Source organism: Cynoglossus semilaevis, chromosome 2 (assembly GCF_000523025.1).
Source record: "Cynoglossus semilaevis isolate Cse_v1.0 chromosome 2, Cse_v1.0, whole genome shotgun sequence".
NCBI lineage: Eukaryota > Metazoa > Chordata > Actinopteri > Pleuronectiformes > Cynoglossidae > Cynoglossus > Cynoglossus semilaevis.
Window position 1 is genome coordinate 4,700,230 of NC_024308.1, and position 16,068 is coordinate 4,716,297.

Genomic DNA, 16,068 nt, shown 5'->3' on the forward strand with positions numbered 1-16,068 from the left:
TGGGGGCTCGTTGGGTAGACACTCCATTACTCAGATCTCACCAACAGGTAACCTACTTTACCCTGTGTCTAAAAATAAAAAACTGCTGATGTGTCTGATGAGCACCGAGCTGCGCTGCATCTTCACACGCCCCCACGTTCAAAAACCATTTCGTTTACAAAGGCGGGAGTTGACGCTGCGTTCGGCCGACAGAGAAGTTACTGTTCAGACATGAATCGGTGTCTGAGAGTGACCGAAAATGAGGCGTTTGTTTGTTTGGAAAATGTTGTGTTTGTTTGTCTGCAGTTCAGTGAGAGGAGGAACAGAAGGTTCACACGTGCTGTGATAACACATCAGTGTATGTGAAGTGATCATTCAAACATCACGATTTTTCAAATAAAAAAAATAAAAAAAGAATAATTTTAAAGGATATTCTGTTAGATTGGAATATTTTAGAATATAATTTAGTTAATATATTGCAACTAATAATTTATCGCAAAATATATATTCATAATCGACTTAGTTCTCAGTGTAAAGGAGCAGCAGGTTACGATGTTAAGTCTGTCTGTCTGTCTGTCTTCTGATTGGCCAACAAACCTCTGCCTATAATGTTCTGACCAACTGATGACTTGGCAGTTTTTTTAGCAGCAATAAACAGTAAATACTACAGCCTTCAAAATACTGAGAACAGTTAAGGTATCTGTAATTAATGATTAACAATTCTACACATTCAAGTTAATGAGAATATAATACAGCATCTATATTTTTAATACTTCGTAAATAGTATTAATTGAAACCGAAAATAATTCCATGCAACAAAGTATGAATAAAGTGAAGGAACAGACTCTGGTGACTAAAAACTACACTAACTGCTTTGTATGCAATTTCAGTCAGCAGTAAAAGGGCAGATGTTTAATACGTCTGCATTTTAGATTTAAAATTACTGCCTTGGGCAACGCTGCCTAATTTATATTGGGCTTGAAGGCATTATAAGCAACACCTGTCATTTTATGATAAAATGGTTGAAAATTAAATCCAGCCCAGTCAGGTTTTCTCCTGCGACTAACGGTGAGAGTCGTCCGTCCACCAGGGGGGGTTTGTCTCCCAGACTTCCAGGGAAAGGACAGAGGAAAGGTAAAACCATGTGCCTTCAGGACCACTCGGTCTGAAGGACGCTGACATCGATGACCATGTGACCTCGGTAAAGTCTAGCCACGCCGTCCCAAAGCAGGACCTTGGCGTATCAGGTGGACAGGTCAGGTTTATCCAGTAAAGGAATAGCTTTCTTTCCGTACAATGGATGTAATACTACAGTGTGATACAGTATCAGTACTCACCAGAGTCTGTCACTTAGAAGAAAAGACAGAGCAGATACTTTACACTGGGAAGCACCCAAACAAACGCACTCAATATGTCTGCGAACAGGAGATACCAGGAGAGAAAAGACGGAGGAGCGTGAATTATGACAAACAAGCAGCAGGAACTGATAGATGGGATTTGTTTGTAGTTCCTTCAGTGTGGAACTCAGCTGTGCAACGTGACACAGGTTGATTACACAGCTGAGAAGTCGGAGGCCTGTCTGAGTGTCATCATGCATAAATGCAAGTAGCTCTGAGAAAACCTTCATTCACAACACGCAACCACTTTTTTTTGAATTTTTAATGACGCTAACACTAACCCTTACATAAGTCTCGGCTGGTGCGTTGCACTCGAGTGAATTACTGATTTAAAAAATGAGGCCTACCGTGAATCACAGCATCACCTAAAGTCAGTTCAAATTATTCGTAATTTGGCTGCAGGACTATGAAGTCAGGAAGGCACTCGAATAAATACATTTTTAAAAGAGAGATTGGGAAACACTGTTCTAACCAATGAATCTGAACTGATTAATGTTGAGTCCTGAAGCAGCCATCAGTGCAGACGGCTATGAAGTCAGACTGTTTGATGCAATGAGCACCGAAGAGTTCTCACTGACAGACATTAATATTTGACTAAACTACTAGAGCAACAGTCACACGTCATGAAACACTGATCTGTGGAACAGACAGATGCAGCTGCCGGATGTTCCAGGTCTGTTGTTCTTCAATAAAATAAATAAACACATATAAGGAATACCGCACTTTAAGCTCCAACCCGGAATCATCATTCACTCATTATGTTTTTAAATAAATATAATCAATAGTTAGTAAAATGCCATTATTTTGTATCAAAAAACAAATTAAGTTGAAGTAAGGGTCGTACTGTACTAGAAACTCAAAGTAGATCATTCTTAAATTACGATGGAATACCTTCTTCCATTGTTACTGTTGACATGTAATAACATAAACTGACAAACAGGGGCAGTCAAACTCAAAGTGTGAAAACTCCCCTCTGCAGAGTTAACAGCGAGTTTTTGCTGTAAGACACGAAACCAAAGCTGGTGATAAAAATCAATACAGGAGCGTTTCTGTGCTTCTCATCTCCATACTCTGTCACAGCTAATTATAGATTCTTCTCTCAGTCAATGGGCTGTGAAGGTTTTTCTCTTCTTTCCCAGAGCAGCTGAGATATGGATCAACTGAATAAATTCAACGCACTGCAACATAACTGACTCAGATAAAAAAAAAACAACTGAAACACAAAAGAATGAGAAGACAAGAGGAGCAGGGAGAACTACAGTAAAGAACTGAACAGACTTCAACTCTGAACGTCAGGATCACCATAATGCAGTTACTATAATAACCTCAAATTTGTACACCAAACCAGAGACCAATATTATTTTCAACCTTTTTTTTTTTTTTTCGTAACTATGATATTTTTTCTTGTTTGATTTTAATTGGATTTTTTAGAATTTGTATCGTTGCACAAAGAAACTCTTGGAGAACATTGGAAGAGGGAACGTCAAAAAAGGTCACCGTTCCAGAGCAGGGCAAGAACAAAGTCAGACTGTAGAGCTACAGTCACGACCAACTTTGGAACAGGGTAAAAATGTGGGATGATTAAAAAGTCTGCTGCCTTTGGATCAAGAACACAAGAGCATAAACCTAAAGACAAACAAATAGTCTGGAACATTATTACCAGTCCCTCAACAAAGCTTAAAAACACCGCCTTCTGCAACGTTACTGCCTAGTTGCGGTAAACTCGAGCAAATATGTGGTGCAGTTTCCCCTTTGTTGATCAGTACAAACTGCTTGGCCGAGGAGATGATTGTCGTTCGGGGAAACATTCACTCGGCACAAATCTTTCAATTGTGAAGGTTGAAATAAAATGCTTTTCTGGCGATTCAGAGGTCTGCCATTAATTTCTGCCGAGGGACCTCCCGGGTCTCTGTTCTGCTGACTGAGGTACAAACTAGTGTTTACTGCAGGTCAAGTCATTTGGCCGCGTCAGCCGCTCATCTGAACCGTGGCCTCTCATTGGTTTCATATCTATTAAAAAACAAACAAAGGCAAGGATAGCTCGGAAATGGGCAATTTGTTTTTTGTATTCTGTTACTTAGGACAGCAATTTCTATATTGTGAGGAACACAAATCCATTTAATTTGGTAATGTATTTTACATAGTTCTTGGTCATAGGACCATTGTGTTTGGTCATAATTTGTATGGATTTCATTTAAAAAAATCATATTTGTGAACCTTAAAAATCGTATCGTGAGTTGAGTGTGTCGTTACATCCTTAGACATGAGTAAATAAATAAATCTGAAAACCACGGGCCATACAGCAATACATACAGCAATTTCTATATTGTGAGGAACACAACACCAATTAATTTGGTAATATATTTTGCATAGTCCTTACAAATAAAGGACCATTGGTATTTGGTCATAATCCATCTGGATTTTGTTTAAAAAAATAAAACATGATAAAATCATCTTGGTCATAATTCGTCTGGATTTTGTTTTAAAAAAATAAAACATATACACAAATAAAATCATTAAAATTGTGAATTATATCGTATTGTGAGTTGAGTGTGTCGTTACATCCCTAGACATGAGTAAATAAATAAATCTGAAAACCACGGGCCATAAATTAGGGCCAGTTTAAAATATAAATTTTTCTTTAAATATAAAAGAAAAAAGCATTTTTTCACAGCACGTCACGTCAACGAGGAAGATTACAACGTAGAAGCATGGCTTCTTCTTCTGATGACAGTGCGAGTCAACAGCCTCCCTGTACTGCTGACACACCTGTTTTCACTCTCTCTCTCTCCATCTCCCCTTATTTCCGTGGGACACTGACTGTGTGATAATCTACTGGTGTGATATTCAGAGGACGGCAGCCCAGTAATTAAAGCCGGAGCTCTTCCCCCTGAGGTGTTTGTCCTTGGCTGTGAGCAAAGAAGTTACCGCAGGCTTCCCTGGAGGATTGTGGGTGAGGGTGGGGAGGCGGGGGATGCAACAGCTGGCCCAGTTGGCAGACTGCAAATTCATCTGTCTCAGAATCGGCGCTGTGGTGTTTTAACGGTGCTGCTGGTTCTGCATTTCAATTTACAGAGCGGGATCTGCAGAGGCAGCGTTCGCGACGAGAGAGAAAAATGAAAAATACTCATTTTACTTTCTGTAAAGATGAGGGGAAAAAAAACGTGTGGCTGAGAGAGTTGACACACACAGGCTCGAGGGTAAAGACGGTACAAAAAAAAAAGCTAAACTGTATAATACTTGTGTGATGTCAGTGATAATATACAGTAACTGGAACCCAATATATTTCTGTTTTTAAGCTAATGTTACCGTCATTGTCTTTCATGAATATTTGAATGACAAAATGCACTTCCAAGACAGTATGTTTGAACTGAACTGAGTATCTGAAAAAAATACATTATAAAAAATATAAATTATATTTGAATTATCTGTTTGAGCTGCTGAGACCACGGGGTAAGGAACAACCTGGGACTGCAGGACTCAGACACAAACCAACACAGAGCATCAGTGACCTGAGGTCAGCAGAGTGACTCTCTCTGACTGTCATTTTTCTATGTGCTGGGTTTTTGCACCTGCAGGACATGGCAACGATGTGTCAGGAAGATACAGAGGATGACAGGAGTGAACCGTCATGATCCGATGAGTCTTTCTTTATGATACAGAGATCTAGGAGCAAAACTATGTTAATGTTCACTCAAATGAAATCTTCTGTCCATGAGACTGAGTGATAAAAGGAACTGAAGAATGAGGAGGAAGAGGACAAGGAGAAGGAAGAGGATGAAGGTGATTGGACTTTAGTTGTGTCAACTGAATGTTGACATTTCTATTTTATAATCTTTCACTGAGCCAAAGATGTGGAGGATCAGAAACCAGGGTACAGTGAGGCCTGAGCTCAGAGAGCTTCAGGTCAGATCTGGAATATACTGGAATAAAAAATCACACAAGTTAACCATAAAGTTGACAGTGTTATGTTATCTACAGACAGAAGGGGAGATAATGATGACAACAGTGTCAACGACAAGGACAATTATATATTTTTTTTAATAATTCTCCTCACTCTTTTGAAGGACAGTCAGCAGCGATGTTCCCGAGGCAAAGTGCAGGAACATTAGGATTAATGAATAGGAGAGACGGAGAGACAGGAGGAGTGAAAGGAGGAATTAGGGAGTAAGGAGGAAATGCTGAGGAGCCGGGGGGATAATTTGACAGTCAAATGGTATTTCATTTATCTGAAAAGGCCTGGCAGTACATTTGCTGGCAAAATATCAGCATATGAAGTCTGCAGAGAGGTTGACGGTGAAAGACGGTACGTCCTCTGCTGTCTGTCGGGGTAAAAAAAAAAAAAGAAAACGGTGTAAACTTCGCCAAAAGATGTCAAGTTACTGAAGACACGAAGAAGAATATTTGAAAACTGCAACGTTTGAGGACCTCATGTCATTGTGAGTGTATCTTTATCAGCTATAACTTTATTAAACTCCAACGATACATTTCCTGTTCTTAGAATATCATTCTGTGCCTCTGACAACGGAGAGAGATGACTCTGTTAACCACCGACAGCCACACATCAAAGCCACCTTTAATGTCGATTCCATTTGTAATAAAGATTTAAACTGGGTCACACAAGTTCAAATGCTGCTAATGACCACTTTGTCAAATCCATCTCACCATTTCCATTTTCCACATATGAAATATCGAACATTTATTAGCCTGTGGCGACTTGTATAATTACAACAGAACCGCGATCTATTCATTTCTTAAAAACTTTGACACAAAAGTGGCGACTGTTCATTTGAATAGTAGCTACCAAGTCACAAAAAAAAAAGGTGTGGACACCAAGTGTTGTCAACATGTGGTATTACACACACATATTATAATGTTTTGACTCTGACAGCTCTTCTGATAGAAGTATAATCCAGTTTAATTATTGCTCTAAAATTCAGTAAATTGCTCCTGGGTAAATAAAAATCAATTGTTCCAACACTTTTTTCTGCTGTGTCCTTATTTTAGACGGGATTATTGTCAAACCCCCCGCCCCAGACCTCCACATCAACACATTTACAGTTATTGCTTCAAATCTCACCTGACCTTCACTAAAACATCTGTGGTTCTCATTTAACAAAGGAAATAAAATAACAAACCAGTGCAATTTCCCCAACGTGGCAAAATTAGAATTTACAGTTATTGCTTCAAATCTCACCTGACCTTCACTAAAACATCTGTGGTTCTCATTTAACAAAGGAAATAAAAAAAAAAAAAATCAATGCCTTTCTTTCATTGGTGCAGCCTGGTACAGAGATGTTGGAATAGTTGGAGTCATGGTGCAGTAAATGCTTAAATAAATGATCAAAACTAAAGTTTAACACTGCAAATTATTGAGTGTCAGTTATATCTAGGTTAACACCTGTCAGCTCCGAGGCTGCAGGCCCACCTTTTCAAAGACCCAGGCCATGCAAGATGTATGAGGGTGAGCTGGTGTGTGGGTGTAGGAGTGTGTCCTCCTTATGCATCAAAGGCTTTTAGTTGGTGCTGCAGGGCTCCACCATTACCACACACACACACACACACACACACAGGCAGCGTCTGCCTTTTTCTGTACAATAATGACTCCCTCACCTCCAAAGAGGATCAGGGGCTTCATTCTGAATCTGAACATAAAGAGGTTAAGGAGGGAGGGGGAGAAGGAAGAAGGCCGGGTGGAAACGGGAAAAGGAAGTGAGGTGAATGCTGCCATTTTTGGAAATAAAAGGGAATTCCTGATGTAGGTCTGTACTGAGAGGCTGCTCCTGGGTTCACTGAATAATTTGTAGGGACTTTAGTCCACATTAATAGGAACATGTACTGTTTGTGTTACTGCTTTTACTGTCACTGTTTGGGGTTTTTTTCCTCCAAAAGTAGAATGCACCAGAAAGTGTTCAGGTGGAAATTAACTAAACACATCGACTACAAAACAAGTCCCAGTGTCTCATGTCAGACATGGAAAAAGTCCCAGTGTCTCATGTCAGACATGGACAAGTTGTATCGAGCCTTCATTTCATATTTTGAAGCTATATCTCTGTCTGTTTCAACACATCAACTCCACAAGAAGACAATTACTAGAAGCCGGGCCCTGAACACATCATAATGAATGGGTGTTCACAGGTGGCTGGTATTCTCAGACACACATTTTACAAAAGCACTACAAGAAAATGTCAACTGCATTTTTATGTTTATTGACTTGGCAGCAACAGCAAAATCATAGCTTCTGACAATATAACAAAATAAAAAAATAGATAGTGTATAATTTAACACACACTGTCTCCTACTCATAATAGCAGCCTAGTTGATTCACACACAATGTGCCATTTGTGCCATACCATTATCAGAAATTCTTTATCTGATTTTATTTTCGTCTGTACAGCAGATTAAACACAGATACACACAGTATTTTTACACACAGTATACTCAGAATATCGTGACGTGATGTCAACAGAAGTCAGTAAAATAACACACCTTTAGGTTTAAATAAACCCTGTTCTCGTTTCTTTCAAATAAATATTCTTTTTAATGCACTTGACAGGTTTTGGAACACTTTAGTTTGGTCAGTGCTATACAGACACTTAAACTACTATTTTTATGTTTTTAATATTTATTCAACGGCTCTTGGATTTCTGAAACCCTTAGCCACGACATGTACGTCACATTTACTCCACTGCTACGTTTAACACCCAGCTAACGACGTATCTAAATGTGACAAATTATTTTACATATAAGAAGATTTATCGTAAACATCACGTAGTTTTTATTTGTTTTGAGTCTAATTTTACGGTCTAATTTTATCTTGACGTTTACATCGTACATCGCCCGAAGGAATTTAAACAGCTACCTTATTGACACTTCAAAAGGAGGACACCTAGCTGTAAAAGAATAAATATGACACTAGTATTTTACAAGGCTATGTTGTGCGTTTTCCTATTGTACTTCTCCATACACAACAGGTCACAAGGTAGAAAAATTGGGATGTGAATCCAGACAAACAAGAGCACGTTCTGTACATCAATTCAGCTCGACTTAAATAAAAAAAAAGAAAGACTTGACCTCAGAGCGTGAAACAAACAACGTTAATGGAAAAAAGAATATAGAAGTCGATGGACTAAGGTTTCAAAAAGTGCAGTACGTCCATTCGTGTTGAATTACTTCCACATCTTTCGCCACTTCCTTTTACAAATTCCATTTTTAGGCATATAGACAGAACAGTCTTGCCTTTCGACTGAGCAGGAAATAAGCATTTATTTTTCATCAACCCATGAGTAAATTAATTACTAGTGATAAAAGGCGATAGCGTCTCTGAGGATCATCAGTCTATCCTTGAATATTTAAAACCGTATAAAAATCCTTGGCAGCCTTTGCAGCACAGGGCTGTTTCCATTTGAAAATAGGTTAGAAAACTCACAAAAGAAAATGTAAAGACCTAAAAGAAACAAGTGGCAGGTAGAGAAAGTAGAGCAAGTGAATAAGACAAAAGACAGAAATTGAAAAAAAGTACTTCAGTTACAACCTCCTGCAGTAAAAAAGTACTTCAGTTACAACCTCCTGGAGTCCACCAGGATTCACTAAAACTCTTATGCACCATTCTTTTCTTCTGACTGAAATGGACAACTGTGTGGTAACAGGATATTTAAATGAAGAAACAATCTTTCTGCCCCCTACGTATCTGCCAAACAAAATTATATAACTCTGGTCTGAAGGGGGGGCGGGGAGGAGGGGGGGTAACACAGGCATGAAGATAAGGAGGACTGATTGAAAACATTCAGAATACTGAAAAACTGGTTTAGAGTCACTTGGTTTCCAGCAGGACAGAAACACCACAAGCAAGGCCTGAACCACAGCTGACCACACCAGAGCAGGTAGGGTAATCATTGGCTATAAAACGTGGCAATTTTATATATTAACATATTTTATTTTAATATTAATGACTACATGACGTTAAGCCAGGATCGATGGAATGTGTTAAAGGTCGATGGACTGGAATGACTTCAGTGCTGTGCTGTAGCAAAGGATAATATTAATCCAAAACAAAAAAAAAAGGCAGTTATTGATTTTTTTTGTCTATCAAAAAACCCAGACTGGGAAACAGATCTCAAGACATAAGGTAGAAAACCCAGAAGTTTCACTGAAGAAATCTTTTTGCAGTATCATCAACAGCCGCTAATCTCCAAAATCTCAACTCGACTTTAATATAAACCAACATCCGTAAGATTCGCTTGTAGAATTGTTTAAAAATAGTGTGTTATTTCAATTGTAAAATGTTTTTTTCCAATTGGTTAGAGTATTCTTTTAACCCTCCTCTACAAATAAATGGAATATGGCTGCACAAAAAACATAGTGATCATATTTTTCTTTTTTAAAACACAGGTTTGATGAATGTAGCCCGTTCTAAAGGCTGGGTTTCTTTCAAGCTAAGGTCCTGGCAGTATTTTGCAGTCACTCCTGGGAGTAAATGAAATTATACACTGCATATCTCAGGTGTTATGCACAACTGTACTTGGCACTAGGAGTAGAATTTAGTGTAATAATAAACCTGGTGAAGCTGAGGGAACAGTAGCAAAAAAACAAACAGTCTCTGGCCTGTAATTCAACAAATCAACAGGAGATAAGCCACTACCAAGATAACCTTACACAGTGTAAGCATGTAATTTCAGATCAGTCAAGTTCTAACCTCTGGCCAACCTCCAGACGAATCACACAGAAGTCACGTTAACCTGAGCGCCTGTTCCCCCGCTGCTGAGAAATAAAATCCACCGCTGTCATCTTTATAAAGACAACTGATGAAGAGCAACGGACACCAGTCCATATGTCCAGGCCAGCCGTGGTAGTTTTCATAAAGATCAATAAAAGAAGAGCAATTACAGTACCGTTATCATTCTGAACTCTTTGAAACATTAAACTTTTCTGCCATCGTTTTGTTAGTGTAGAAGAATCAATGGTAATGATGGCTGTACAGTGTGGAAATGTATTGTATATTTTGCAGGCAATTTGAGCCATACCCTCCTCCCAGCAGCTGTAAGGATGACTGGCCAATCACTCCATCAACAGTGGCTCCAGACCTGACAGTGTATTTGACAAATGTCTTGCCTCTGTGCTCTGCTCACCGAGCCTCTCCGTGTACACAAACCAGACCAAAACTACGAAATACAAGAAAATACTCTCACTTTTCTCGGACTCTTTTTCTATACAAAAAACAACAGTCAAAGCCTCACAACATTGTTATTTAGCAGCATAATCGCTGGTTTTACTATCACTATGGTCATGTACAGTGAAAATGACAAATACCAGTTTACAATCGTGTGATATCACGCGTCTCTTGATGCCGATCAGTGGAAGGACATCCAGTAACAGGCAGAGGAATTTACAAAGACTATCAAAACAGTTTTTGTTTTGTTTTTTCACTATTTGTTTTTTAACTATGTATAGTTGCCGTAGGTCTGACATGGTTACTGACACAGTGCTATGAAAGCAACTGGAAAACTACTTTGTAGGCAATTCACAGTTACGTCACATGCATGGAATTAAACCTATCACTGGCTGCAAAACTCCCTGCTTGGACACACTGACCATCAACTCACAAAGCTTACACTGGAAACAAAGCTGGCGTTTTGTGACCAAGGCAAAGTCACTTGTGTCATTTTACAGGCTTTTGCTTGGGCTCTTTCTAACAGCTTCACTGTTGGGTAACAGCATCGAGCTGGTTAAGATCCCAGTTTCCATGAATGAGTCCTGTGGCAAGTCCTCCTTTCAGATGGAGCATGAATTTGCTCTCTTCCTTGGTTTAGGCTCCACAAAATCCCTGTCATCAGCTGCACAGTGGCTGAAGGAGCAGATTGTCTGGGAGAGCCTACGCATGCCCAGTCGGAACACGCTGTTAGAAAGGCTGTAGATGACACAGTTACAAAAGCTGTTGCTAATGGCTAGCCATGTGGTGATGAAGGAAAGGGCAGGACTGTCCAGGACGTGGGAGCTCTCGAGCAGGAAGTAGATGATGTAGGGCAGCCAAAGCATGTAGAACACGCTGGTGATACGAAACAGCACCATCGCATAACGTCGATCGGGTCCATGCCCCCCCTGGTGCCCATTGTTGCCAGTTCCTTCGCTGGCCTCCATCTCTTGGCTTGGAAACCTGGCCCTGCGTTCGCTGATCTCCCTGTTATGCTGCTGGCAAATGCGAAATATGTGGTAATAGGTAAAACAAACAACAAGCGCAGCCGGGGCGTAGAGCAGGCAAACGACAAAGCCTGTAAAGAGGGCAGAGGTTGGCCACGAGTGAGCACACCACTCAAAGATGTCGCCGTGATACCCTGGCTTACCCCAGCCAAAGAAGGAAGGTAAGAAAACCAGGCTGGAGTAGACACATATGAGGGAAATGCAGCCCCGTAAACGGCACGGCGTCACCAGCTGGTTATAAGATAGTGGTTTGGTTATGGCCAAGTATCGGTCCACGCTGATACAGGCCAAACAGGCCATGGAAACACTTTTCAGGACAGAGATGACGTAGCTGAAAACTTGACATGTGATGGGCTCCTGGACACCTGCTGGGTAATGGAGGAGGGATAAAGTGGGCACCAGGCAACTGAGACCCACCAGCAGATCAGCATAGGCCATGGTCTGGATGAAGTAGCTGGTGGTGTAATGGTGCAGGAGGGGAGCACAGTGGAACACAAAGATCACGGTCAGGTTTCCCGCGATGATGAGCACAGTCAGAAGGACGATCACAGCGGTCTCCAGGACACAAGTCTCCAAGCCTTCGTTCAAGCCCCAGCCCAGGGGACAGGAGTGGTTGGAGCTCCTTCTCGGAATGAGGACTCCGTGACTGCTGTTGGCAGCAACCACCAGGTCTGTTGACAGTTCAGACTGGTTCATTGTTCTGGACATATTCCAGGTAGGTCAGTTGTGTGGTGTGCCACCCATAAGGCAGCTGGCCTGAAAGTGGAGAACTGTCTGCCCCCCCTCCTGTGTTTTAGGAGCATCTGCAGCCAGCCTCGGTTAACTGAGCTCCAAACTCGGTCTTTCAAACACACTCAGTCTCTTATTCACTTTATTCTCACATGGCTGGGCCTCACACTAATGAAAGCTGACTTTGAGTAAATCAATACAGGCTCCGGAAGAGTACGACAGCCTCTTTATTTTTGCCTTTCCAATCACTCATTGTTGGTGAGTAAGTGGGGTAGATAACAGTCAGTGACGGACAGAACACAAAAGCTGTATTCCATCCTTTGACCTAAGGCGGTGCAGTATTAGTGCAGCGGACAGCATTTTTTCCCAAAGACCCGTTTTTTTTTTTTTTTTCCATTCGTCTTATCTTCTGATTTCTTTAAATTGTTGCCACTGGAAAACAAGGAACATAAACTGTCGGTACAAAGAGAGAGAACGATCTTGGTGGAGGAAAACCTCAGAGGAAATTTGTCATAACCAACAAATGCTTTGTCAAAAAAATTCTTTCAGGGTGAAAAAAAGCCTTGGAGTTTGTATTGGTGCAGATTTTTTCCCATTTTGGTGACAATCCAAACCTTCAGTGTGCTACAGACTTTGCTCAGATGTCAAACTATTATTGGAGTAGAACAAAGGTACCTCTGCAGGGGAAAATGTCTCGGCTTCTTCGACACACATGGCACAAGAGATTGAACTGTGGCATCCTCGGGGAAAGAGGAGGTTAAATCTGCCATGTAAATTAAAGTTGATAATGCACAAAAAAATTAAGCAAACTTGCCTCACAGTGTTCTGGACTGCAATTTGCGTAAGAGAAACAAAATCAAAATCCTTGAAAATGACGAAAGCACTGAATGTCTGTCTTCCATGCAGGCGACTGAAAGGACTCTCCTAGAGCGATGACGTGAGGCCGGCTGAATAACTCAGTGTTCCGCTCACTTTGGCTCCTCAGCAATCCTCTGCCAGACACATACAGGAAGGGGTGTAGGGACTATTCATCAGTCCACTTAATTATCGCATTTACCGGATCGCATTTAGTTGTGACACTCTGCAGCAGTCACAGGAAGAAATTTAGCAACTCCTTCAAGGGACAACCACTAATGTGCAACTTCCGTTGGTCCTCTAAAGTACGAACTCTGTCTTGTATTTAGTGGATTAAACCACAATTTCGCTGTCACTCCTTTCTCTGTGTGTCTTGACAAAACCCAGGCATGGCGACAAAAGAGGAATCCACAACAGCAGCATTAAAAAAAAAAGAAAAAAAGAGCAGCCTCTCAGCAGGAGTCTCGGTCTTTAGCCCTGTCCTCTGCACAAGTCCCTTCAATATTCCATTAGACAGGACAACGCATGTTTCCAATTCATTAATCCTGACATTCTAGAGTATGGAAGGAGATGGATGCAGTGTCCCTGTCAGAAGCTACTGAAAGGCAACGAAAAAGGATGAGTGTGCTGATGAAAGTGAGTAAAATCTGCAGTGAGAGAAGCAAAGAGATGAAGACTCCCTCAGTCCTGGTGCAGTGAGGAGAGATGCTGTGGCTGCCTTTCACTTCACTCCCTCCCTCCCTACACACTCTCTCTTCCTCGCTTACTCATTCTCCCTCTCTCTTTCTTCACATGCACACACCCGCACATGCACGCACACACACTCAAACCCTCCTTTCTTTCCCTCCTCTTGCTTCCTCCCGCTCGTCGCCCCACCTCCTGTTCCTCCAGCTGCACCTGAGGCCCCCTGCCACATTATTCCGTCTCACACGTTGGCTCTTTCGCAGAGGTAAATTTGGATACATTCCCTATTTACATATTACTTATCTCTCGGTCTATTTTCTATTAACTGAATTTCCCTCCCACACTGGCCATCCTCCCACATCCTGCTTACCCTTTTTCCATCTCCCCTTGTTGTTCCAGCTAGGACTCTTTCTTCAAACTACTAACCACTTGCCTACATTTATAATATCAATAATAAAAGAGCCTTATTCACAATGATCTTCAGAACAATTCATATTTACTGATTTTACCGGATACAGCCGTGTTTCTCTGCCACCTTTACTAACACGTACTTGTACATATATTTATGATGTCATCCACAACACTAATCCCAAGCTGTCGTGAACCATTTGTCCTGATAAAATAGACCTAATCCATTTAGGCTCTTGGTACTTAATTACTTTCACCGAGGAGATTACGTTCAAGTCCCATCTCTCTATATAACTCTAGAATTAAGAACTGGATTGGAACGACACGTGGCCCCGTTTGGCAGATTATTTGATTTCGGAGGTGGATTTCGATGTTTTTTCAACTATCAACTATCATCACTGCAAGACAGGAGCATGAATTGATAATGAACGACACACTGTGGAGGACTGCTTTCTCCTGTGTGCCTCCTTAGTTCGTTCCAACAGTTTAGTACAGTAAATTCCGCCCTGCAAAATTTAGCTGCCAAGCATTTTTTGGCTTTGGGCACGTCCTCTTTAGGCCAACGGATGATGATTAAGAGGATGAATTAAAAGCCAAGTGTCTGACGAGAAGGGCATTTAAAAAAAATGGCAAGAATCAGGTCTGGGCAGAGAAAGAGGGTTTCTCTGTGTTTCTCTTTTTTTTCTTATTCATTTTTTTAACAGTCTATGCTGATCCATTCAGCTACACCATGGAAAAAGCTTTGACGGAAGAGGCACATTTAAGTCTGAGGATGTTGTGACGTTACTATGGAGGCGGCCCGTCAATGAAGTTCTCTCATCATGCACACTTTGCAGGTGGACGCTGATGAAAAACACGACCAGAAGGGCACCATTAATAATTCATTTTGCTCAAAAACAAAGCCAGCAGGGCTACTTGGAAACAAAGGTGGAGGCTGTTTCACCTTTCACTGCTTCCTTACATCACACACTCATCCAGCCTGTGGTAACAAGTAGTTTAAAAACCAGTATTTAATATCTCAATATTGGAGAATTACCAATAATTAGTTACCTTTTAAAAAAAAAACCAGGATTAAAAAAAAAAAACAGGTCAATGAAGTACTGTAGTAAGTGTTGTGGTGGTGCAGTGTAGTAGTAACATTTGTAGTAGTAGTACAGCGTTCAGACCCCTGCCTGCCACCAGGTGGGTCTAGGTTAAACATCAACTAGTCACCACATTTCAGGTTGTGGGGTCAGGAAGGGCATCCAGTGGGGAAAAAAAACAAAACATAACAACTACAGCCTCTATAAATCAAAATTCCTAAAAATGACAAAAAAAAATAAAAAATTCCAATGATGAAATCATATGGCTATGGATAAAACTTGATGTTGATTTTGTTTTAATAAATCAGATTACATTTTTAATCTGATTAATTTTACAAACTGATTCATGTGATTAATGTCTTCATTCTGAGGTCAACTGCATTGAAGCCGTTATTAAATCCATATAAACGATGCTTACTGCCAGTCACAGAGGTGTTGAACCAGTCTCTGTTTACCAGTACAGCAAAAGAATGTCTTTCATTTACATCAAAACAACACATTGAGACAGTGAGTGAGCTGCACCATGGTGGAGTTTGGCTGAACGCAGCAGAATGTGTTCACAGAATGTGTTCAGAACATGATTCAATGATTTAAAAAAAAAGATATTCAGGCAGGTTGACAGGATATTTTTTTTCTAAAAAAAAAAAAAAAAAAAAAGGAAAAACTGGGAATCCCTCTGCTGTTTGTTTGTTTCACTTCAAAAACACACTGTTCAACAGACAAATACAGGTTTATGT

General features: G+C 40.6%; 2 protein-coding genes across 2 annotated transcripts in view; both read right to left on the bottom strand.

The window, feature by feature from the left end:
* Positions 1 to 16,068, bottom strand: part of rabgap1l (RAB GTPase activating protein 1-like) — a 68,255-nt gene that overhangs the window by 28,825 nt on the left and 23,362 nt on the right. The window lies entirely within an intron of this gene.
* On the bottom strand, positions 11,116 to 14,864 carry gpr52 (G protein-coupled receptor 52). Its single transcript, XM_017042741.2, has one exon. It carries the CDS (start codon positions 12,279 to 12,281, stop codon positions 11,148 to 11,150), a length of 1,134 nt encoding a protein of 377 aa, XP_016898230.1. The 5' UTR covers positions 12,282 to 14,864; the 3' UTR covers positions 11,116 to 11,147.

Coding starts and splice junctions, on each gene's coding strand:
- gpr52 (XM_017042741.2), bottom strand. CDS start 12,281: ATGTCCAGAACAATGAACCAGTCTGAACTGTCAACAGACCTGGTGGTT.